The 23,444-nt window shown below is 35.9% G+C and overlaps 2 protein-coding genes across 8 annotated transcripts; both read left to right on the top strand.

Annotated features, from left to right (window-relative positions):
• Positions 1-174: 174 nt before the first annotated feature.
• Positions 175-3,933, top strand: LOC122303395 (5' exonuclease Apollo). Of its 3 annotated transcripts, none has more exons than XM_043115169.1 (4): positions 175-556; positions 647-752; positions 1,279-1,490; positions 2,453-3,933. In XM_043115169.1, the coding sequence occupies exons 1-4, from the start codon at positions 368-370 to the stop codon at positions 3,587-3,589; spliced, it is 1,644 nt and encodes a 547-aa protein (XP_042971103.1). In that variant the 5' UTR covers positions 175-367; the 3' UTR covers positions 3,590-3,933. The 3 variants fall into 3 exon arrangements, with proteins under 3 accessions (XP_042971103.1, XP_042971104.1, XP_042971105.1); XM_043115170.1 differs by having other exon boundaries at positions 177-556; positions 1,242-1,490; XM_043115171.1 differs by having other exon boundaries at positions 527-556; positions 1,225-1,490.
• A 7,191-nt stretch (positions 3,934-11,124) lies between these two features.
• On the top strand, positions 11,125-19,778 carry LOC122303392 (GDP-mannose transporter GONST1-like). 5 transcript variants are annotated; one of them, XR_006240661.1, is made up of 10 exons: positions 11,128-11,521; positions 12,816-12,976; positions 14,100-14,331; positions 14,497-14,636; positions 14,745-14,874; positions 15,722-15,820; positions 16,858-17,012; positions 18,582-18,703; positions 19,172-19,269; positions 19,388-19,453. XR_006240661.1 is itself a non-coding variant. In XM_043115164.1 (10 exons), the coding sequence occupies exons 3-10, from the start codon at positions 14,113-14,115 to the stop codon at positions 19,444-19,446; spliced, it is 1,017 nt and encodes a 338-aa protein (XP_042971098.1). In that variant the 5' UTR covers positions 11,129-11,521; positions 12,816-12,976; positions 14,100-14,112; the 3' UTR covers positions 19,447-19,778. The 5 variants fall into 5 exon arrangements, 4 of the variants coding, with proteins under 4 accessions (XP_042971101.1, XP_042971098.1, XP_042971099.1 ...); XM_043115164.1 differs by having other exon boundaries at positions 11,129-11,521; positions 18,582-18,698; positions 19,388-19,778; XM_043115165.1 differs by having other exon boundaries at positions 11,129-11,521; positions 12,813-12,976; positions 18,582-18,698; positions 19,388-19,778.
• The last annotated feature ends 3,666 nt before the right edge of the window (positions 19,779-23,444 follow it).

Genomic DNA, 23,444 nt, shown 5'->3' with positions numbered 1-23,444 from the left:
AGCTAATTCTATCGGGACAGACAAACCCTTAAGTCGGTTTGGTTATGGGAAAAATGATAAATTAAAAGAGAAATACTTACTCATAAAATAATGGATTTAATATGTTACTTTAAATTATAAAATTATTTTTATCATAAAATAAATATAAATAATCTAAATTTGTGAATTTAGTTTTATATATTAACTTTGTGTGCGTGACTAAGCAGGACTTCTCAAATTAAAATTATTGGTTCGGGGACTCTGCATCGAACCCCTTTCCCTCGCTCTCCCCCTCGGATGATATCCAAATCATTTTCCCTCTCTCGAGTCTCCCTCCCTCTTCAAGCTTTTTAAAGAGCTTTCGAGTCACCATCGCTAGACGGGCGAGATGCCGATTGAAATGCCCAAAGGGCTGCCGTTCTCTGTCGACACATGGAATCCTTGTTCCCTGAGAAAGAGGCACCACTTCTTAACCCATGCCCACAAAGACCACTCCTCCGGGATCTCCACCTACTTCTCTTTTCCTATCTACTCCACCCTTATTACCAAGATCCTCGTTCTTCAGCACTATCCCCAGGTTTCTTTTATCTACTACTCTTTTTCGACATTTCTTTCAGACATGGCCACGTACTTTGTTGTTTGTTTAATTTTGGTTTTTCTCCCGCAGCTTGATGATTCGCTGTTCGTTCGTATTGAGGTGGGACAATCAGTGGTCGTTTATGATCCTGATGGGGCTTTCACCGTCACGGCATTCGATGCGAATCACTGTCCTGGTAATGATTTCTCTTTTCTAGTTTTGATCATGTGTTTCATTTTCTCGTTTAGATGGTTTGCTAATTGTTTTTGGAAACTTGAGTTTTGTGTCTTATTTTTGCATATTTTGTATCATGTATGATTGGCTTTATGAGTTTGGTTGATTCAATTTTAGTTTTGAATTTCCATTAGGAGTATTGTTTGAATTCTTCTCCGGGATGGGTTTTGCGTAAGTTTCGAATTTTCGTTGATATGGTTTGGTGATTGTATCAATTTAAATTATTCACCAGACAGTTATGTTTGTAATTTGAACTAAATTAGTCGATCTTTCTCTTGTTGAGAATTAGATAGAAGTTTGATAAGAAATATAGAACTTTAATAAAATACGTAATTGGGATGAAGCCGGGTACTTTTTGTCCTTTTTGTCTGTTGAGAAGGGGGATGATTAATTTGCTCTTTCTCTAATTTTTATAAAAACTTTAAATGATTTAGGGAAGCTCTATTGACAGATCATCCCTTGTCTGGCGTGGATTGTGTATACTTCAGGAGCTGTAATGTTCTTGTTTGAAGGCAATTTTGGTAATATCCTGCATACGGGAGATTGCAGACTCACACCTGAATGTGTACAAAGTTTACCAGAGAAGTATGTTGGCAAGAAAGGAAAAGAGCCGAAGTGTCGACTTGATTTTGTTTTCCTAGACTGCACATTTGGTAGATGTCATCAAAAATTTCCCAGCAAGCATTCAGCAATCAGACAGGTACCCGTGGTCTTCATTTTGTTATGTTTGTTTTTTGCTAATCTTTGAGGTGGGCTTTAGTATGCTGCCGTTTGTCTGAATTGTGGCCCCACTAAGTCCTGTGTACTTATATTTTGATTCTCTTGCTTTACACCAAAATTTATCAAAGTGTAAGTTTTATTCAACTGTAGATACATATGAGCATTTGGCATAATCAAAATCTATCTTGATGGGTGCCTGCCTGTAATATTGTCTATCTTGCTCCTATATAGTTTCTCTGAGAATTTGTGTGAAAACTATTCCGTTGTTTGCATAATCTGTAGTCTTGTGAGTAATGGGCTTTCTTTCCTGTTGGTAACATTCATTTAGGAACCTGATTTTGAATCTCATCAATGATAAAGATTTTCTTGTATAATATATGAAAAAAAATAAATAAATAAAGATTTTCTTGTATAGGCCTTTTTTTTAGCAAAGTTACTTTATTTCCTCTACACTTTTAACTGTGCAGAAAATCCCCAATTTCATATTGAACTCTGATTTAGGTCAATAATAAATTCATGCTGTTCTTCTTTCACTATGCATTCTTGTGATGCTTATCAGTACCTAAAACACCAGTGTCCATTAACAAGTCGTTTAATCAGAATTGGAAATGCCAGGACACAACATTTATCTATATTGGCATTTGCGATCAGTAATTGCATCTAATTATGAAAGAAAGATGGCTTTTTCAAGTTTCCATCAAGTTATAATCTTGGTTATTGTTAGCCTCACAAAATTGTGTGTTTTTTTTTTTTGTTGTTGTTTCATTTCTTTTCTTGTTATTTTTTCGGGTTCTTAAAATGTATTTAGGTGTGTTCTTTTGTATACTCCCTGTGTACATGGGCAGCGCCTATTTCATTTGTATTAATACAGTTATTTTACCCATAAAAAAAAAATGTTAGCCTCCATTTCATCTGACATTTCTAGTTTTCTCCACAAAACAGGTTATTAATTGTATATGGAAGCATCCGGATGCTCCTGTGGTGTACCTCGCATGTGATCTTCTTGGTCAGGAAGAAATACTGGCAGATGTGTCCCAAACGTTTGGATCCAAGATATATCTTGATAAAGCCAATAATCCAGAATGTTTCCAAACTCTTAAACTTACACATCCTGGAATCATCTCTGAAGATCCCTCCTCCCGCTTCCAGGTATTAGATGGATTTCCTAAACTGCATGTAAGAGCAAAAGCAAAACTTTTGGAGGCCCAAGCCAACTTTCAACCTGATCCTCTCATAATCCGGCCATCAACACAGTGGTATGCATGTGAGGACGAGTACTCCGAGGAAGAAAACCAAAGAAAACTGAGATTGAATGGAGCAGTGAGGGACCAGGTTGGTGTTTGGCATGTTTGTTACTCAATTCACTCATCCAAGGAAGAATTAGAATGGGCCCTGCAACTTCTTGCACCAAAGTGGGTTGTTTCAACAACCCCCAGTTGCAGGGCGATGGAGCTGGAATATGTTACAAAACACTGTTTTGCCACTCAATTAGCTTCAAAAGACCCTATCTGGAAGCTTCTCGACATTGCCATGGAAGATTCTCTAGACGTAGATGTATCAATCAAAGCTGTTACTGGTTCTCCTGTGTTTGAAGGGAGCACACAAAATTATGTCGAACCTCAGTTTGAGCCAGTAAAAGTGTCTACTAGCCTGAAAGGACTCATAAAGTTGTCCGCTCAGAGCAACAATGTGACATTATTTGGAAAGGCAAGACTTGGTCTCCAAGATTTTAGTTTTTCACATGAAGAGCCAAAAGTCGAAACCATTGACAATGGCACTCCACAAATAGCTGCCAACAAATTAGACGAACTCTCTTTCAAAGAGGATGTGGAAGTGAAAAGCCGGAAATCAGAAAACAAGACAGGTATAAATGGAACTGAAGCACAACGTCAGGGGTCAGTGGACAAAGAAACAGAAGATTGTAAGAGTGTTCCATGTTCAACAATTGGATCTTCAAAGAGCTTTGATGAGAGATTTAGAAAGTTGTACAGGTCAATGAATGTCCCTGTGCCTCAGCCTCTTCCCTCCCTAGTGGAACTTATGAAAGCCAACAAGCGAGCCAAGAGGAAGTTCGATTAATGAAACAAACCAATTGGCTGACAGGAAGAGAATATAAAATACAGAAAGGAAGCCAGGGATCGGTTTGCTTTCTCAGTTTCTACCACCCTACAGGCTACAAGGAGGTGGTAAAGGGCAAGTATACATACGACACTAAAAGATTGGTGCGTAGCCATACGATTAACCTCATTGTATTTTATTCTTGTTGGTGGGGTGAGTGTATTTTTATAGCAGTGATTCATCCCCTCTATGAATTAGGATTCATCTCGATTGTGGAAAAGGGGCGTCTGGTATTGTACTGCCACCAACGCACGCGAAAGCGTGTAAGATCTCAACAATAAAAATAAGAGGAATAATATACTCTAGACCTATTTGTCATTCATCATTACAATAAAAGAAAAAGAAAATAATCACATGACCTTTTGGATGGACTTACTAAAAGCATCCCTTCAGGTCTAGTTTAAGAAACTGCTAAAGATGTTGAACATTTGCTGGGGAACAGGTAACCAAAGACAGTCTGAACTCTAGGATGGACTTTTCACAGCCACCAATAAGGAAAAATCTAGTTGCAAGCATAATTATGCACTAATATATGTACCAATCTATTGTGATTGGTCAAAAAGTAGATTTTATTGAAAACAATGCTGATTTAAATTTTAAGTATGAAAGAATCAGTATTAGTACGCAGATTAGTACGCGATTTTATTTATATATAGCAAAACTTCACTAATAAACCTGAAAAAGCACTATCCTTTATTTATTGATGTCCTAAATGTGGGTGCGCCCATTAATAAACATCCACTACACAAACACGTTTCTGATACTCTAGTTGATGGATAACGCTAACCAAAGTTGTGGGAACGGCCCCATTAAGAAGACTTATCCAATTTCGTTGACTTTCCTTTTCTGTTTTGTACATGGCACTGTAGTGGATGTTGGCCTATTTCGTTCTAATTCTGTTCTGACTTTTGTGGGTGGCGTCTCTCCTGGTACAATTATTGAATCCAAAAGCACCCATGTTTCAAGTTCTTTTCGACATGGAAGAATGTATTGATTGTAAAGATTTAATCCATGATTTGAAAAACTTTATCCCTTTTGGTTAAACTTCTCGGATCATAAAGATTTTAAACCCCAAACTGTAGCGGTAAAGTCACTTTTATGGACTTTTATGGGTCAAAAATGGTGGCTAGTTGAGCTTGCATTCACACTTGCTTCTGCTATCTTCCACTTGCTTCTGCCATCTTCCACTTGTTTCCGCTATCTTCCACCGCCACCTTTATGGGTCAAAAATGGTGGCTAGTTGACAACTTACATCAAGCTTGCGTTCACATTTGCTTCCACCATCTTCCAGTTGCTTCCGCCATCTTCCACCTCCTTTAACTCCTATAAATACATATTTTTGCTTTAGAAACCTATCCCATTTTGAAAGAAAAATTTAGAGAAAGAGAGAGAGTTTTAGAGAGAAAAATAGTGAGGTTTCTCCTATATATTGTCTCTCCTTTTATAAGAAAGAGTGAGTTTTCTCCTTTTATAAGAGAGGGTATTGTCAATTGTGCTCTCTTTATTCAAGAGAGAAATTCTTGTAATCCTTTTGCTATAAGTGAAATTTTTCTACAATTGGAGTTCCTTATTATTTCTTTTATTCTTTCTCATTTCTACTTCAGTTGTAATTGTATGCCTCGTACCACAACCTCCTAACAGTGGTATCAGAGCATCAGGTTTATAGCCAGTTTTCGTGCTACAGTTAGATCCAGTTAGTGGAAAGGAGGCATCTTCAATAATGGCGACGAAGTACGAAATAGAGAAGTTCAATGGGAGTAATTTCTCATTGTGGAAAATGAGAATAAAAGCAATTTTGAGGAAAGATAATTGCTTGACGGCAATTGGAGATAGGCCCGATGAGATCACTGACGACGGCAAGTGGAACGAGATGGATGACAATGCTATTGCTAATCTGCACCTAGTGCTAGCTGATGGAGTATTGTCAAGTGTGGCGGAGAAAAAGACAGCAAAAGAGATATGAGATACTCTGACAAAATTGTACGAGGCCAAATCACTACACAACAAAATTTTCTTGAGAAGAAAACTCTATACCCTTCGGATGATGGAGTCAACTATGGTGACAGACCACATCAACACCCTCAACACTTTATTTTCACAGCTCACAGCAATGGGGCATAACATAGAGATGGGTGAACGTGATGAAATTCTACTTCAAAGTCTACCTGATTCGTATGATCAACTCATCATCAACTTAACCAACAACATTGAAGTTCTAGTCTTCGATGATATTGCAGCTGCGGTTCTTGAAGAAGAAAGTCGGCGCAAAAGCAAAGAAGATAGACCAGGAGGTTCACAACAAGCCGAAGCTTTGGTAATGACGAGAGGGAGATCAACGGAACGTGGCCCCAGTGGGAGTCAAAATCAGAGTAGATCAAAATCCAGAAGTAAGAAGAATGTCAAGTGTTATCACTGTGGCAAGAAAGGGCACTACAAAAGGGAGTGTTGGCATCTCAAGAAGAACGAAGAAGCCAAAGGAAAAGGCCCTGAGTTGTCAAAAGCTCAGGGTTGTGTAGCAAGCACCTCAGATGATGGTGAAATTTTATACAATGAGGCAACAACAGTTACTGAAGGTAGAAGAAGATTCGCTGATGTCTGGCTTATTGATTCAGGAGCAATATGGCATATGACTCCCCGGAGAGAATGGTTCCATCAATATGAACCTATCTCAGGAGGATCTGTGTTCATGGGAGACGATCATGCCTTGGAGATTGCTGGTATTGGTACCATCAAATTGAAGATGTGTGACGGTACAGTTCGCACCATTCAGGAGGTACGACATGTGAAAGGCCTGAAGAAAAATCTATTGTCTTTAGGACAATTAGATAATAGTGGGTGTAAAACCCATATTCAAGATGGGATCATGAAAATAGTTAAAGGCGCGCTTGTAATGATGAAAGCGGAAAAGATAGCTGCAAATTTGTACATGCTTAAAGGAGAAACACAACAAGAAGGAGAAGCATCCACTGCGCTGGCAAGTTCTGCAGAAGAATTAACAATGATGTGGCACCGTAAGCTTGGCCACATGTCGGAACGAGGTTTGAAGATTCTTGCTGAACAAAAGCTTCTTCCAGGGCTCAAAAAGGTTTCATTACCCTTTTGTGAGTATTGTGTTACTAGTAAGCAGCACAGATTGAAATTTAATAGTTCCTCTGCTAGAAGTAAAGCTATCTTAGAACTAATCCATTCTGATGTTTGGCAAGCACCAGTTTTGTCCCTAGGAGGAGCAAAATACTTTGTGTCATTTATTGACGATTACTCCAGGAGATGTTGGGTGTATCCAATAAAAACTAAAGCAGATGTATTTCCAGTTTTCAAAATATTCAAAGCGCGGGTTGAGTTTGAATCTGAAAAGAAGATCAAGTGTTTAAGGACAGACAATGGAGGAGAATATACTGGTAGTGAATTTGATAGCTTCTGTCAACAAGAAGGTATCAAAAGGCAGCTCACGGTGGCATACACTCCACAACAAAATGGAATAGCAGAGCGGATGAACAGAACTTTGTTAGAACGAACAAGAGCGATGTTGAGAACTGCAGGAATGGCCAAGTCATTTTGGGCAGAAGCAGTCAAGACTGCTTGTTATGTGATCAATCGGTCACCATCAACCGCAATTGATCTGAAAACGCCGATGGAGATGTGGACTGATAAGCCAGCTGATTATTCTCACTTACATACATTTGGAAGTCCTGTTTATGTTATGTACAACGCCCAAGAAACATCAAAGCTAGATCCAAAATCTAGAAAATGTATTTTCTTAGGGTATGCTGATGGAGTCAAGAGGTATCGCCTGTGGGATCCCACTGCCCGCAAGGTGCTAATCAGCAGGGATGTTGTATTTGTAGAAGATAAGGTACAAGAAAAAGAAAATGATAGCGCTTCAAAAGAGAAACCAGAGACTACTACAGTTCAAGTTGAAGAAAGACAAGAATTAGAAGTTCCAGATTCTTCTGAAGCAATATCAGAGCACGAAGAACAAGAACAAGCTAAGTGTGCAATTCCACAAGTTCGACGGTCAACTCGGGAGAGAAGAAAACCAGCTTGGCACTCAGAGTACATCATGAAGGGAAATGTCGCATACTGTCTACTAACAGAAGATGGAGAACCGTCAAATTTCTATGAGGCTACAAATAGTCAAGAAGCTTCTCTGTGGATGGTTGCAATGCAAGAAGAAATTGAAGCTCTCCATAAAAACAAAACATGGGATCTTGTACCACTACCATAAGGAAGGAAGGCCATCGGAAACAAATGGGTTTACAAGATCAAACGAAATGGCAATGATCAAGTGGAGCGGTATCGTGCTAGATTGGTGGTGAAAGGATTCGCTCAGAAAGAAGGCATAGACTTTAACGAAATATTCTCTCCTGTTGTTCGACTCTCAACGGTTCGAGCAGTCCTTGCGATGTGTGCTACATTTGACTTGTACTTAGAACAACTGGACGTGAAAACTGCATTTCTTCATGGAGAAATTGAAGAAGAAATTTACATGCTCCAACCAGAAGGTTTTGAAGAAAAAGAAAAAGAGAACTTGGTTTGCAAGTTGAACAAATCTCTATACGGTCTCAAACAGGCGCCGAGATGTTGGTATAAGAGATTTGATTCCTTTATCATGAGCCTTGGATACAACAGACATAGTTCAGATCCTTGTGTTTACTACAAGAGATTTGGTGATGGTAATTTCATTATTCTGTTGTTGTATGTTGACGACATGTTGGTAGCAGGCCTCAACAAAGATCGTATTACAGACTTAAAGGCATAGTTGGTTAGGGAGTTTGAAATGAAGGACTTAGGACCAGCAAACAAGATTCTAGGGATGCAAATTTACCGAGACAGAAATAATAGGAAGATATGGCTTTCTCAGAAAAATTATTTGAAGAAAATCTTGCGACGCTTCAACATGCAAGATTGTAAGCCAATTTCTACCCCTCTTCCTATTAATTTCAAGTTATTCTCAAGTATGAGTCATAGCAATGAAGCAGAGAGGATGAAAATGTCTCGAGTACCGTATGCATCAGCAGTGGGTAGCTTAATGTTCGCTATGGTTTGTACAAGACCAGACATTGCACAATCAGTGGGAATGGTTAGTCGATACATGGCGAATCCTGGTAAAGAGCATTGGAGTGCTGTAAAGAGGATCCTGAGATATGTCAAGGGTACCTCAAATGTCGCATTATGTTATGAAGGATCAGACTTTACTGTCAGAGGCTATGTTGATTCAGATTATGCAGGTGATCTTGACAAGAGCAAGTCCACCTCAGGTTATGTGTTTACTCTTGCTGGAGGAGCTGTAAGCTGGGTTTCAAAATTGCAGTCTATCGTGGCTACTTCTACAACGGAGGCAGAATATGTTGCAGCTACACAAGCTAGCAAGAGGCAATATGGTTGCAAATGCTACTGGAAGAGCTCGGACACGTACAAGAGAAGGTTGATTTATTTTGTGATAGTCAGAGCGCTTTGCATTTGGCAAAGAATCCAGCATTTCATTCAAGGACAAAGCACATACGAGTTCAGTATCACTTCATTCGTGAGAAGGTGGAAGAAGGAAGTGTGGATATACAAAAAATCCATACAAAAGACAACCTAGCAGATATATTAACAAAGCCAATTAATAATGACAAGTTTATCTGGTGTCGATCCTCCTTAGGCCTAGCAGATATGTAAGCGGCATAGAGATGGAAAGTGTAGAAAAGATAGAAGGATTACAAAAGTGACTTTAAGTGGGAGATATGTAGCGGTAAAGCCACTTTTATGGACTTTTATGGGTCAAAAATGGTGGCTAGTTGAGCTTGCATTCACACTTGCTTCCGCCATCTTCCACTTGCTTCTGCCATCTTCCACTTGCTTCCGCTATCTTCCACCGCCACCTTTATGGGTCAAAAATGGTGGCTAGTTGACAACCTACATCAAGCTTGCGTTCACATTTGCTTCCGCCATCTTCCAGTTGCTTCCGCCATCTTCCACCTCCTTTAACTCCTATAAATACATGTTTTTGCTTTTAGAAACCTATCACATTTTGAAAGAAAAATTTAGAGAAAGAGAGAGAGTTTTAGAGAGAAAAATAGTGAGGTTTCTCCTATATATTGTCTCTCATTTTATAAGAAAGAGTGAGTTTTCTCCTTTTATAAGAGAGGGTATTGTCAATTGTGCTCTCCTTATTCAAGAGAGAAATTCTTGTAATCCTTTTGCTATAAGTGAAATTCTTCTACAATTGGAGTTCCTTATTATTTCTTTTATTCTTTCTCATTTCTACTTCAGTTGTAATTGTATGCCCCGTATCACAACCTCCTAACACAAACTATGAATCCATTGAAACAAATTCCAATCTATATTTCCTTTTCTCCCCTCAAAGTTGTAAGCTACGCAGGCAACTTGTCAACCACATTTTTTCCCCGGGAATTTTCCTATGACATCTTCTTTTCTCTTCTTTTTTCCTTTCCAATCTCCCAATCACTTTCGGATGCTTATCGTATGGTACTCCGCAAATGACATTTTTCATAATGTTTGAATGCTTCCAATTACATAAATTAAAAACCTCTCCTTTGGAAATGTCAACACGTATTCTTAATCTTCATCTCTGTTTTCTTTCAAGGGTTGAACTCCTTATCTCTTTAATCTTTAAACAATTGAAGCGACCACTTGACGATAAAAGTATTGTTGTTCACTTTCTTTGTAAATTTTCTATCTGAGTCTTTGACACCTCAAATAATAAAAATACACCCGTCACATAATATTGAATGTTGCGTGGTGTGAAGAATATCATGCTAAATCATTATCTAGCAAGCTTAAATTAACGGTTAGAGATGCCATTTAGTTTATATTCTAATACTATCAATAAAATGAAATTAGTTATTGGTTGATTTGTAATTTAATTAAGAGTGGTGCTACTCCCACTGAGAGGAGTCATTGAACAGCAATTTTTTTTTTTCTTTTAAATATTTTTTTAAACCCCTTAAATATTTAAAAAATAAAAATCATAAATTCATTAAAAAAAACACTTCATTAATTATTAAATAATAATAATAATAATAGTAAATCTAATCAGTGGGTTTTATCGATTGGTTTTGTAGGTGGGTGTAGTGTTTTCTTTAATTAATACCATTTCATTAGAACGACAAAAGATAATGGTAAGGTCATAAATTTTAATTTCACAGGTACATCGTCTCTTTGTAAATTTAAAAAAAAATGAAAAGCTAATATATAATTAATGAAATTAGTGATATTATCAATATTACCTTGGGTGAAGCTACATGTTATAAAAGGAAATGACACATGACTAAAGCAATTTTTAGATAGAAAAAAAGAGTGTTTTTATTTGAATTCTGTTATCTCTGTCAATACAGAATATTTTATGTAATTTTTAACTTAAAGAGGTTAAAGTATGAAATTATATATTTCTCTATTATTTTTTTTTTTTTTTGAAAATAATAGTTTATTATTGAAGATAATAAAATCCTGATAGAAAGTTATAATTGCTAAATTAATTTCAAATATGATTTCTTGAACTGAAACCGGAAGCAATGTTTAAACTTTAAACAAAGCACACGTTCGCTGACCAAAATGCTATGGTGCGCACCCAGGAAACAGCTAATCCTGGCATTCGGTACTTGAAAGGGAGAAGAAGGAATTCAAAATATTTAAAAGAGTTTCGCTTTGGAATCAAAGAAGCCGGGTCAGTTTTGTTCCACACTTCCTTCTCTCTGACTCCTTTGATTGTGAGAAATCCAGCTTCTTAGCTCCTCTTTCCTCTGTGATCATCCCTCTGTGAAGAGTTTCTGTATCTCTCAAATCCCAAAAAGGAAATTCCTTTTTTCGTTCCTAGCTCGATCTTCTCGCTTTTTGTCCGTTACCTTTGTGACCCATGATGGGTTTTGAGGTCTTGGCTTTGGGTTCAAGGTACTGTCTCTTTTCCAGCTTTTCTCTATTGTATAATTTATGCTTAATATGATTCCTCGTAACTGAAAATGAAATTGATAATTACTGCTTTTGTTTCTTGCCAACTGATTATCAATGAAATTTTAATTTCACAAATTTGAGATGACCTTTGTAGTTGTTTCGATCATTTTTTCTAATGTTTACTCTCTTGATCTTTGATTACAAAACGAAATGTCTGAAATCCTGCTATACTCAATATTTTGCTTAAAAGAATCTATAGATATTTGTTGTTAAGATTGGTGGTATCATTTATTTGGAGAATGGTATCCCGTAGCTGGCGTTAATATTGAGACTGATATTGTCAGATTGTTCTTTTAACTACATCAATATGGTTTGTGTTTGTTTACGCATTCTCTCTTCTTGGCAAACTAGTGAGTTTTTAGTTGTTTTTTGAGGGAAACTTGTTTTCCTACAAGCTTGCTTTCATGTGTGCAATGTAAGTGTTTGTTTCTTTCCAGATACGAGTAGCGTTTGTTTTCCTACAAGCTTGCTTTCATGTGATAAAGCATTAGTTTTTTAGGCATCCTAATAAACCTCTCTCTACTGGTTCCATCTCCAAATCAGTCTCGTTTGTTTTCAGAGATGAGATGAGATTAAAATATTATTAGAATATTTTGTTTTAATATTATTTTTGTATTGGAAATTGAAAAAGTTGAATTGTTTATTTTATTTTGCACGAGAATTTGAAAAAGTTGTAATGATTAAGTGAGATGAGATGTTTTGTAAAAGTGAACAAGGTTAGTTGTGGTTTTTTTTTTTTTTAGTTTTTTAAAATAAGTCGCCTTCATTAAAAGTGCAGGGGGGCGCAACCCTAGTACACAAGATGCATACAAGAGATAATTAATGATTGAAAGAACAAAAAACTTTGCCTTTACAATTTCTAATGATGTATATGATGGATAGGTCTGTGGAACATTTAAGTATTGATTCCTCAACGTTCATATATGTTAAAAGAACCTGTATTTTCTTGTGATGGTTATGGAAGCTATAGACAAGTGGGTGAATAGTGGATTATTCACTTAGCTCGCAGCATGTTTGTTTGCAAGTGTTGGAAAATGGAAAGAAATGGCTTGTAGAATTATTGAATTGTATTGGCCCTTTGACTCACCAACTATCTACATTTCATAGCTATGTTATGTTACTTTGCTGCTACTATAGTTTGATCCTTGATTAAGTAAGATTTATAGTTTCCGGCTGGTACATGGAATTGATATTTATATCCATGTTTAATGTGCAAGCCCTCTGTCTTCAGCAGCTTTTTATGGTCGCGCTTCTAGAAGAAGTATCACAGAGAAACTAAGTTAGCCGAAGGTTGAATGGGGCCTTAAGTTTTTTGAGTTAAATTGGGTTCTAGATCTGGTCTCCAGTGTCCAGTTCGTTAAGAAGAGAAGTACTTAACAGGTGTGCTTTGCTCAGGTAAGTGTGACTATATTGTACCTGATGCTGGATTTTAGCATTAATAGATGCATATCTTTGTAATCTTCTGATATTTTTTCATTTTGTCAGTTTGAATTTGCTTAAATTGAGCTCTGTTATAGCTTACAAAACTATAATTTTGTTGCACATTGTCATTATTCATTGGCATTATATGTGATTTTCTGTTGAATACTGCTTAGTGGTGATGTCTTTAATATTATTACAAGTCGGAAGATTGAGCAAATTTGAAGGATGCAACTACTGAAGAGAGAATAATGATAGGTGTATAATCAAAGGATGAGTTATTTTTTCCTATTTGATCTCTGGCATTGTAAGCTACCAGTTTGTCTGGAACTATATTAGAATTTTGTCATTCTATATTACAACCTTATGTTTGAAAGCTCAATTAAAAGAAGAAGAAGAAGAAGGAAATATAGCTATTTAAAATGGCTACTTAAAAAAATAAGAAGGTGATCTTTCTCGTATTGTAGGTTTAGGTTTGAATATTATAAGAAGTGAGTGCATAATGTTTGGTTTGGGGGTGGATGTGAATATGGGACTGGTAGCGCATGTGGCTTCAAACAAGTGTTCTTTATAGACGAGAATCACGTTCATATGTAGGAGTATTTGTGGGGTTTCTTGGAAGGAGAAAATATCTCAATGGAATTGCTCTATCTCCGTAATCTAGAGGACCTAAAAAGGGGCGGAATTTTTCTAGAGTTGAAGGGCACAAGAAAATAATGATACTTTTATGGTGCCTTTTGCCATCATTACAGGTTTTATCCTATATCTTTTAATTTGATTCTTTGAGCAATGGAAATTGAAAGTGTTTTCTATGTTAGATTTGAGTTAGGAAGAAACAAGCATACAATATTTCCAAATTAAAATATTTTACTTTCTCAATGGTTGAATTTACAGATTCCATAAATGTTGTCCTTGTCCATGTTCTTTTTTTGCCTTTATTTGACCCGAAAGACTCTTTGGGAACTATGTCATTCATTGTTGATGTGCTTGGCTTTGATTTTTATTTTTTATTTTTTATCTTTTCCTTTTCCTTTTCCTTGTAGAACAACAAATAAAACTGAGCTTGCCATGAACTTATCTTATTCCGCTTTTTGTGTAGGTCATTATCTGCAATGAATACTTTTGAAAACAAGGATAATGACTTGGAAACTGGTAAGTTAATCAAAGATGGAGAAAAGACAGCACGAAGTAGCAGAGTGCTTAAGATACATAATCAAGCCTTATTATCTGGCTTCGCATATTGCATTTCGTCATGCAGCATGATACTCATCAACAAGTTTGTGCTTTCCAGCTATGATTTTAATGCCGGGATATCTTTGATGCTTTACCAGGTAGTTCAATGTGATCCGTTCCTTAGGAACTTGAGTTGCAATGTTTCCACTTTTCATGAAAATTATTTTGTTTGATTTACCTACTGACCTTTCATAAAATGATCTGAAAACAGTTTCTAAAATCTAACGAGCTGATGACACTTATACATACTTCTATGGATGCAGAATCTTATTTCAGTGATTATTGTGTCTATATTGAGTTTTCTGGGCATAATATCAACTGAACCACTAACATGGAGATTGGTTAAGGTTTGGTTTCCTGTGAATGTTATTTTCGTCGGGATGCTCATTACCAGCATGTTTAGGTATCAAAGTTTCTAGTTTGTGTGCTCACCTTCATGCTTCCTTTCGGTAAACTGAACGTTTTTTTTTTTAAAAACTTGTTCCTTAAATATTCTTTATCTTTTCTGCAGCTTGAAATACATTAATGTTGCAATGGTCACTGTCCTGAAGAATGTTACTAACGTGATAACTGCTCTTGGTGAAATGTATTTATTCAGTAAGCATCATGACAGCAGAGTGTGGGCTGCTCTGTTCCTAATGGTATGTTCTGTGGCTCAAAGTGTAATATGGGATTCTGTTTCCAGAATCGGTTATCATGTGGAACAAGACAATCAACTTCTTACTCTTTTCTGGTTTTAGTTGCTTGCATCTAAGAGTGTCTTGTCCTTTTTTTGAAAAAAAAGTATGCTTACTCTTTGTTTTTTTCTTCCGTCTCCTTCAGGTTTCTAATACATGTATTAAACAGTGAAGTCCCTATAGATATAACCCCTAGGGGTTGGCTCAAGTGGTAAGGGCCTTGGTTGGTGGTATGCTTCCTCTAGATCTAAGGCTCGAACCCTTGGGTGCAAACAATTTTTAGGGGCCAGGTCCCATTGGTGAAAAGGCAATTATTCGCCTGATCTGTGTGATGGGAACGTGCTACACGGATCCGGGGTTTAACTGGGTAAAAGGCATGTTATGTTTGCATGGTCTCCTAGATTCTTTGTCGTGAGAAAGTGAAGAATGCAATAGCGTGGGGAAGAAGTAAGATTGGTGTGCCTGCTGTGTAGGATGTTCATCTGGTGTTTACGTGTCAGTAGCTGATTGTCTGCAGTAACTCCCCGGGCTAGGCATATGTTTAAAAAGATTTGTTACACAAGTACTGATGTGTTCTTGCTCACATAAATGTGTCATTGGTTGCTTAGATGAACTCTAATATTATTGTGTTGATTGATGTAAATTGTCAGCAACTAATCTTGTTCTGTTTTAACTTCTCGGGGATTCAATGGCTTTACTGGATTTGTGCTTTCCCGAAGTTGTTTTTATCTGTTTTATAGATTTGCTTTAAACATTTTCATGAATTTACAAATGAATAAGTTTGAAATGGTTTTATGTCTGACTTCTGCAGATAATTTCAGCCATTTCCGGAGGGATTACTGATCTATCTTTTCATGCCGTTGGCTACGCATGGCAGATTATTAACTGCTTCTTAACTGCATCGTATTCTGTGAGTACACAATTTGGATGCCTTTTTCAATGAGATTTCTGTTTTTCTCAGTAACTCAATGAAAGCCAGACATACATATTGGTAATTTGGCTAGTAGCTATGCAGTGCAGTGTTGAAAAATTGGGTTGGTGGAACTAATCCCTAAATGGAGTAATTATCATGTCAACTACGATATTACTTATACAAAACTACGATATCATTGTGCTCCCCTGCCCCCCATTTTTCTTCTCTTTTATTCATATATTATTTGGAGTCCATTCTCTTCCCAGACATCTTGAACATCTTTGCACGACTATCATGAGCTCTTTATTTGTTAGAAAAGGGCCATGCTTCACCTAGATATAAAAAAACTCTGGTGTTCACCAGAACTAAACACCTATAGTAATGTAAGCTTATCAGGATGTTGTGATAAGTGGAAAGTTGAAGAAACCAGGAACTTTGTATATTTATTACTTATGCTGCTATGCAGGGACCTTATAGAGGAATGAATATATATGCAATCATTTTAATTGAGTATTAATTTGGCATTGTAGAATTTTCTTACTAGACCTTAAACCACAAGTTTGAGGTGCCAATACTAGAGACTTGGTGTAGTAGTGGCTAATCCCATAGGTGCATGGGGTTGTGTTTGCGTATGGATAATAGAGTGGTTCCTTATGTGCTGTTGCCTCTGTCCCCTTTTGATTGTCCTCCTTCCCGCTTTTGGATGCTTCTTGTAGTTGTCCATATTAAATACAAAATATAAGTAAAGGTTGGGCTATGCCTTGTTAATAAAATCTTTGATTACTTATAAAAATACTCAATAATAGGAGCATTTTGTTCACAGGCTTTTTCTGTCCAATGAGGGCAAATTCACCAAGTCATAAGTTGAGTAATGTTACCTTAAAAAGTAAGAATTTCTGTAGGTGTCTAACAAGTAGGGAGGGAGTATTAGTTTATTGTTAGGGTGCATCTGCTGACTCGCTTGCACATAATTACTTTTTCTTTCTAGTTTTGGTCTAAAGATGTCTTTTATATGTTTTATTTTATTTGTGCAGCTGACTCTACGTAGGCTCATGGATACAGCAAAGCAAGTTACCAAATCTGGAAATCTGAATGAGTTTTCAATGGTCTTGCTTAATAACACCCTATCATTGCCATTAGGGATTCTTCTAATTTTTATTTTCAATGAGGTGGATTACCTCACCAGAACGTGAGTTCTTCCCCCTCTTTTCTGAATTTTTCATCTTCTATAATGGTATCTACCTAATATATAACGTCATTGACACCCAATTATTTTGTTACTGACATATTGAATTAATCTTCTTCTAATGGTAATTAAAGATGTTAGGATTTGCATGAGTTGACACTACCATGTCTTTGAAGTTCAAACAAAATCCGTCTAGTGTACCAATTCATTTTAAAGCTGAAGATGATATCTTCAGAGGTGGAAGCAGTTTTTACTTGAGGTTTTTCTTTGCGTACTGTATTTTTGGTTGTGGAACAAAAATTTTGCTTATGATGAACATCTTATTTGGTCCATGCAATCGGAAATTTGTGTTGATATTGTTGAAGCGAGAAAAACTGCATTGCCATATAGCAAGGGTACTCAGATGAACTGCTACATTGTATGCCTATTCTTTTTTAGCGTTAATTATTTTAGTAAAGATTGACTAGAAAACTTGAGTTATGCTATAAACTAGGCTCACATCCCATCCCCATCACACTATATTCACGTGGCATTGTTGATCAGCCTTTAGATTGGTCCCCATTTTTTAAAAGAGTAATGCTACATACATACTACACTCCCATCTCACTGCACAAAATTTGGCACTTTTATCTCCCTTGGATCATCCTTCATTTTTTAAAAGAAAAACTTAAAGGTTGGTGGGTGATGCCACCCCATCATAGCTGGATGAAAGTAGGATGAGAGTACGATATGTTCAATTTTCCTTTTTATAATAATACATTCAAAAGGTTGATAAACAATGTCATGTCAACACAACTGGATAAAAGTAGGGTAAGAGTGTAGTATATAGCATTTTCTTAAAAACTTGGATGGTGCCTTTTAGCTATTGCAAGATTAACCAGAAATCTTGCACCATGTATTGCCTCCGATGTAGTCCTCAACCATTATTTGCTAAATAGTCAAATATTCTGGCTATAGAGTGATACCTTCCTAGTAGTACTTGTCCACAATAAAGAAATCTTGTGTAAGATACTCAAAATGTATAATAGTTCTTTTTATCTGTCTTTCTTGTCCGGTTTATTCATTTTTTTCTTGCTTCTCCCTTTGCTCCTCCCACCACCCACTTTCTCCAATACTTGCTCCTTTTGAGAGCAGTAGGTTTGGTTGCTTCTTCTTTCCTCTCATACATTCGAACTGCTTTATGCATATGAGAAACCATTTTGTAACGAGTCCCAATAATTCATCCTTTTTTGCATTGACATTTTTTTCATATTCCTACTTTCTACGAGAGATCAGATTGCAATATATCTCACTCTGAAACATCCCAATGCGCGTGCTTTTATATCCATCTCCTGAACATGAAAACCTGATGGATCAGCCTTGATTATATTAATTTATCTCCTAGATAAGCGTTGTATGTACTTTGCAAATAACTTGTACAACCCTTACCTTTTATACCGAAATTCTGGATGTGCTCTTGGGTAATGTGAGGGACTTGATTAAGCTCTAACTGTATGCAGAGAAAATTTCTTGTCTTTTTTATTTTCCTTTTCTATCCTGTTGAATCTTTTGAATGTTGAATTGATTTGGCAGGCCACTATTGAGGTTGCCAACCTTCTGGTTTGTAATGACATTAAGTGGAGTTTTGGGACTAGCAATCAGCTTCACTTCTATGTGGTTTCTTCATCAAACTGGGGCTACAACGTACAGGTAAGGTAAAGCCTTGTTTGGTTTTACAGTTCAAATGAGATGAGATGAGATATTTTGTTGAAAGTTAAATAAAATATTATTATAATATAATTTTTTAATATTAATTTTGTTTTGGAATTTGAAAAAGTTGAATTGTTTATTATGTTTTGTATGAGAATTTTTGAGAAAGTTGTAATGATGAGATGAGATGAGATAGTTTTGAGAAAGTTGTTAAAAGTACTTGGCTTCGCCCCTGCCCCCAACAAGAAAAATAAATTCCGATGGGTAATATGTTATTTCTAGGTTGAAATTTGTTTTTGTTTTCTTGTTTATTTTAATTGTGGAAAAGAAAAACATTAACAAACCAGGTAATTTCTTTTCTTCTTTAAAAAATATTGGTATAGTTTGATTAAACCATCGTGGTTATTTTAGATAAGATGGCATTAATTATAAAATGTATACAACATCTGTAATCACTGAACTGCTTCCTGCAGCCTTGTGGGGTCGTTGAATAAGATCCCTCTGTCCATTGCTGGCATCCTTATTTTCAAAGTTCCTACCAGCTTAGAAAACTCGGCAAGCATATTCTTCGGTAAGTTGTGTCCATGTCATTTACTTGAGTATGTTCATGTTCTTCCACAAACCACATGACATGAAGCACGATTCAATCTTGCACTTGAGCATGACCAAAACAATATTGCTCTCTGTAGGTCTCATAGCTGGAGTAATTTTTGCAAGGGCCAAAATGCGGGAAAGATCTCAAACCTGAAAAGTAGCAAAAGTTACATATCTTGTACATGATTACCTGGTTTTGCACTCTGGACTAAATTGCACAGGAGAGCTGGACTAGTGTCATGAAGTCATTAGTGGTGCAGTTTCCCATCAAAAGAGAGAAAAAGGAGTGAACATGGAATGATCTTGGCTTATTTGCAAGTGCTGTTCTGCTCGTTTTATTTTATTATTTTCCTTGTTACATGAGAGAAATGCATTCTCTTCTATAGGGATGGGTTGGGTTGGGTGTCTGGGTTTGTCACTTTGTTGTATCAAGGGAAAATGCTCACGCTAATTCTTTCTTATATCTATATATACAGTTACTAGTAAGGGCAATGCGCTGCACGTGTGCCCAGTTGACAAAATAATAATAATAAATAAATAAATAAATAAATAAAATTGTAATAAATAATAAATGAACAGATAAATAAAGAAATTTAAACAGATCTAAAGCATGTAATAAATTTATAAAACTTAAACAAAACATAATAAAAAGAAAAAAAAAACTATGGACTTTATATATAAGTCAAGGTTGTATTTAAGTATATAATTATAACAGTGAAAAGCTTAAGAAAAAGAGATTTCGAACATCTATCATGTTGCTTCAGTTATGGGATTGATTGAGAGCATGTTCAGCTTGTTTTGACACAATTGTCCAAAAAACGTGTTAAAAGAAGAAAACACAATATTTGTATAGTCATATTTGTTAAATAAAACTATATTGCAAGGAAATAAATATCTTATAACCAATATATATAGTACTTAATAACTCTATTTTTAGTCACTCATAAAATGAAAACAAAAAAAGCATTCATTTAATTTACTTGTCATACTTGTAAGTTGATAAATTCATATCATCGTGATGTTTATTTAAAGATATTACACCAAACAAATTAAACGAAAAAGTGCCAAAAAAAAAAAAAAAAGAAGTGCCACAAAATAAATAAATCGAAAGTAATTAAAACAATTAAAAATATATAGAACTCATTCATGTTTCAGGACGTCAAAAAAAAAATAATTAATTGTTTTTAGTATTTCTTAAATATGTAAATTAACAAATGATATTTTTTATATGATGATTAATTATAATAAATATTCAATGATCATGCAGGTAATGGACATCGATCATGCAGGTTAAATCATTTTCCCCCCATCTCCCACTAATGCTGGGTCCTGCGTGTTTCCAAAACTAAAAGCAACTCAAATGCAGCGTGCGTGTCTTCCATTGCAGGCTGTCTCGCCCTTTGGGCTTTTTACTGTTGCGTAGAACCACCCGTGTCTTCCATTGCAGGCTGTCTCGCCCTTTGGGCTTTTTACTGTTGCGTAGAAACCACCCTTGCGCTACAAATTCCATCTATAGAGCGTGCCTTAAGAGTTATGGGCCCATAACTCTTAAGGCACGCTCTATGGATGGAATTTGTTTTTCATGTTGAAAAATTTAATTACAAGTACAATTATATATTAATATATACACTACTCTTCCTCTCTCTCCATCATTGAGACACAGTCTTTTCTAAGATTTATGTCCCGTTCGTTTCCTCCAATGCCAAGACCATGGAAATGCAACAAAAAAAAAAAAAAAAAAAAAAAAAAAAAAAAATCACAAAACTATCTCAGTCTTCGTCTCTCTCTCAGAAAACCCCTACACATTTTGTTGTGTTTTTGTTTTTCTCTCTTTTTCTTAGTTTCTCCATGGCTGTGTGTACACGCACCACTTTGAGCAGTTTGCTTTGTGTTTTCCATGTGGTGGTTGGTGTAACAGTAGCTAGAAATTCAATTGTAGAATTTCTATTGACTTTAGGAACTTCGTGAAAACTCCGTAAGTTTACACGAATTGATTAATCGCATAGTAATTATTTGAGATAGTTAGAAGTGTCAGAATACATTATAGTCTACACCACTAGACTTAATTGAATATTTAGTATTGCCCAGATGACTAACATAAGAGGGGGGTGAATTTAGTTGTATTAAAAAAAATAACAATTATAAAATCAAATATATAATATAAAATATAAACAAAATATGAAATAGCAATAAATATAAAGAGTAAGGGTAAGAGAGAAGCAAACTCAGTATGTTAACGAGGTTCGACCCCACTGCCTACGTCCTCGCCTCAAGCTACCCCTTGAGGATTTCCAAATTCACTATTCAACCTCCTTCAGGTGGAGATAGAAACCTATTACACTTTTGAACAACACCGCTATAAAGGATCCGTGTAGAACACCCTCTACACTTGCAATCACCTTACACGTGGTGATTCAACTACTCCCCGTGTAGAATACTTTCTACACACACAAGGGTTATACACACCCTTTTTCTGATACAAGAGCTGATAGTGGGTAGGTTATCAGAAAACACTCCTCAATGAGTGAAATAAGAACAATACAGCGCAAACTATATCTCTCAAAATGAACAAGGATTAAGGCTCAATGCTTAGAGAAGAGAGAATGAAAGTTTTGAATGAATGTTGTATGCTCTTGGTGTTGTAAATGTGAAGCTCTCAAATGATCTATTTATAGGCATATGAGACTTCATATTTAAATTTAAAAAGATTCACATGTCAAAGACAACATCATTCACTTTTTCAAAAAATTCAAATAAAAGGTCATTCTTTTTCAATTGTCAAAGACAACATCATTCATTTTTCAAAATCTTCAAACCTAATCTTTTACTTTTGGCATATGACAAAAGGAGCACACTTTCCTTTTCAAAAAATTCAAACCTAATCTTTTACTTTTTGCATATGACAAAAGGAGCACACTTTACTTTTCAAATATTTCAAACAAAGATATTTTCCTTTTGCATAAGTCAAGAAAAGCATCAATCGCTTTTGAAAATATTCAAATAAAACATGCACATATGAAAGATGACAATCAATCATTTTTAATATTTTCAAAGTTCAACCCTTTAATCAAGGTATGCACATGTGAAAGATGACTATCAATCATCTTTCAAAATTTTCAAATTTAATTTTCAAAATATTCATGCACATGTTGAAAATGTATTTTAATGCTTTATGATAAAATATTAATTTTGAGCATTAATCCTAATTTCGAATTTTGAAGAGATTTACAACATTACTCTATCACTTTAATGTGAACTTGTTCTCTTCTTGCTCATACTTGTTTCCTTGATGTACTTGACTCCATTGTGTAGACAACTTGAGCTTGAGACTTCTTTATTCTTTGAATTCATTTGTTATCATCAAAATCTATGTGTAAATATATAATTACACAAAACTTGAAACCTTGGATTCAACAATCTCCCCCTTTTTGATGATGACAAATACTTGATAGAACCTGAAACCTGTATTAATACTTAAGCTCCCCCTGAGAATGTGCTTTAGTTTTTCAAGCAAAAGTATAAATATAATTCCAAGCATATATAACAAGTTTAGCAATTCAAACAATATTAATGTTCTAGTCTAACACTTCTCCCCCTTTTGGCATCATTAAAAAGGATCGGCAGCAAGTAAATAGACTGAAGAAAACAGTGCGTTAATAGACACTGTAGATAGTTGAAAAAAAAGGAAGTCGTCCGTGACCCAACAAGTGCTGCAAAGCCTCGAGGCCTAACTCTATGAATTTAGTGCGGCTGAAAATTGAAACAATCGCCTGATGTTGTTGACAAACGGGGATTTGAAGGCTCTGAGTTTTTATAAAAAATGATCATTTTAACCTATCGAATACAAAAAAAAATCGCTTCTTGACCTAAGTTCTGTTTTTTCATAACGATAGAATGGCCGAACAATTCTCTTCCACTAATGTTCCAGATTTGAATCAGGAACCCTTGACGCATCAATCATCAATCTTCTCTCCTGAGGCCGTCAATACCATGATAGGAGCAGAGAACCGTTTTTCTAGTAAGGCTGATTCTGAGATTATTGCAGAATCAAGAATGCTCAGTAGTCAATATGCTGCCTCTGTTACGATCATGTCTCGGAGGTTAATGGCGAGGGTGAGTGAGATTGATCATCTTAACATGCAAATATCTGAA

The sequence above is a fragment of the Carya illinoinensis genome, chromosome 3, assembly GCF_018687715.1.
Source record: "Carya illinoinensis cultivar Pawnee chromosome 3, C.illinoinensisPawnee_v1, whole genome shotgun sequence".
NCBI classification, from domain to species: domain Eukaryota; kingdom Viridiplantae; phylum Streptophyta; class Magnoliopsida; order Fagales; family Juglandaceae; genus Carya; species Carya illinoinensis.
This window is presented reverse-complemented; position numbering and strand designations above follow the sequence as displayed.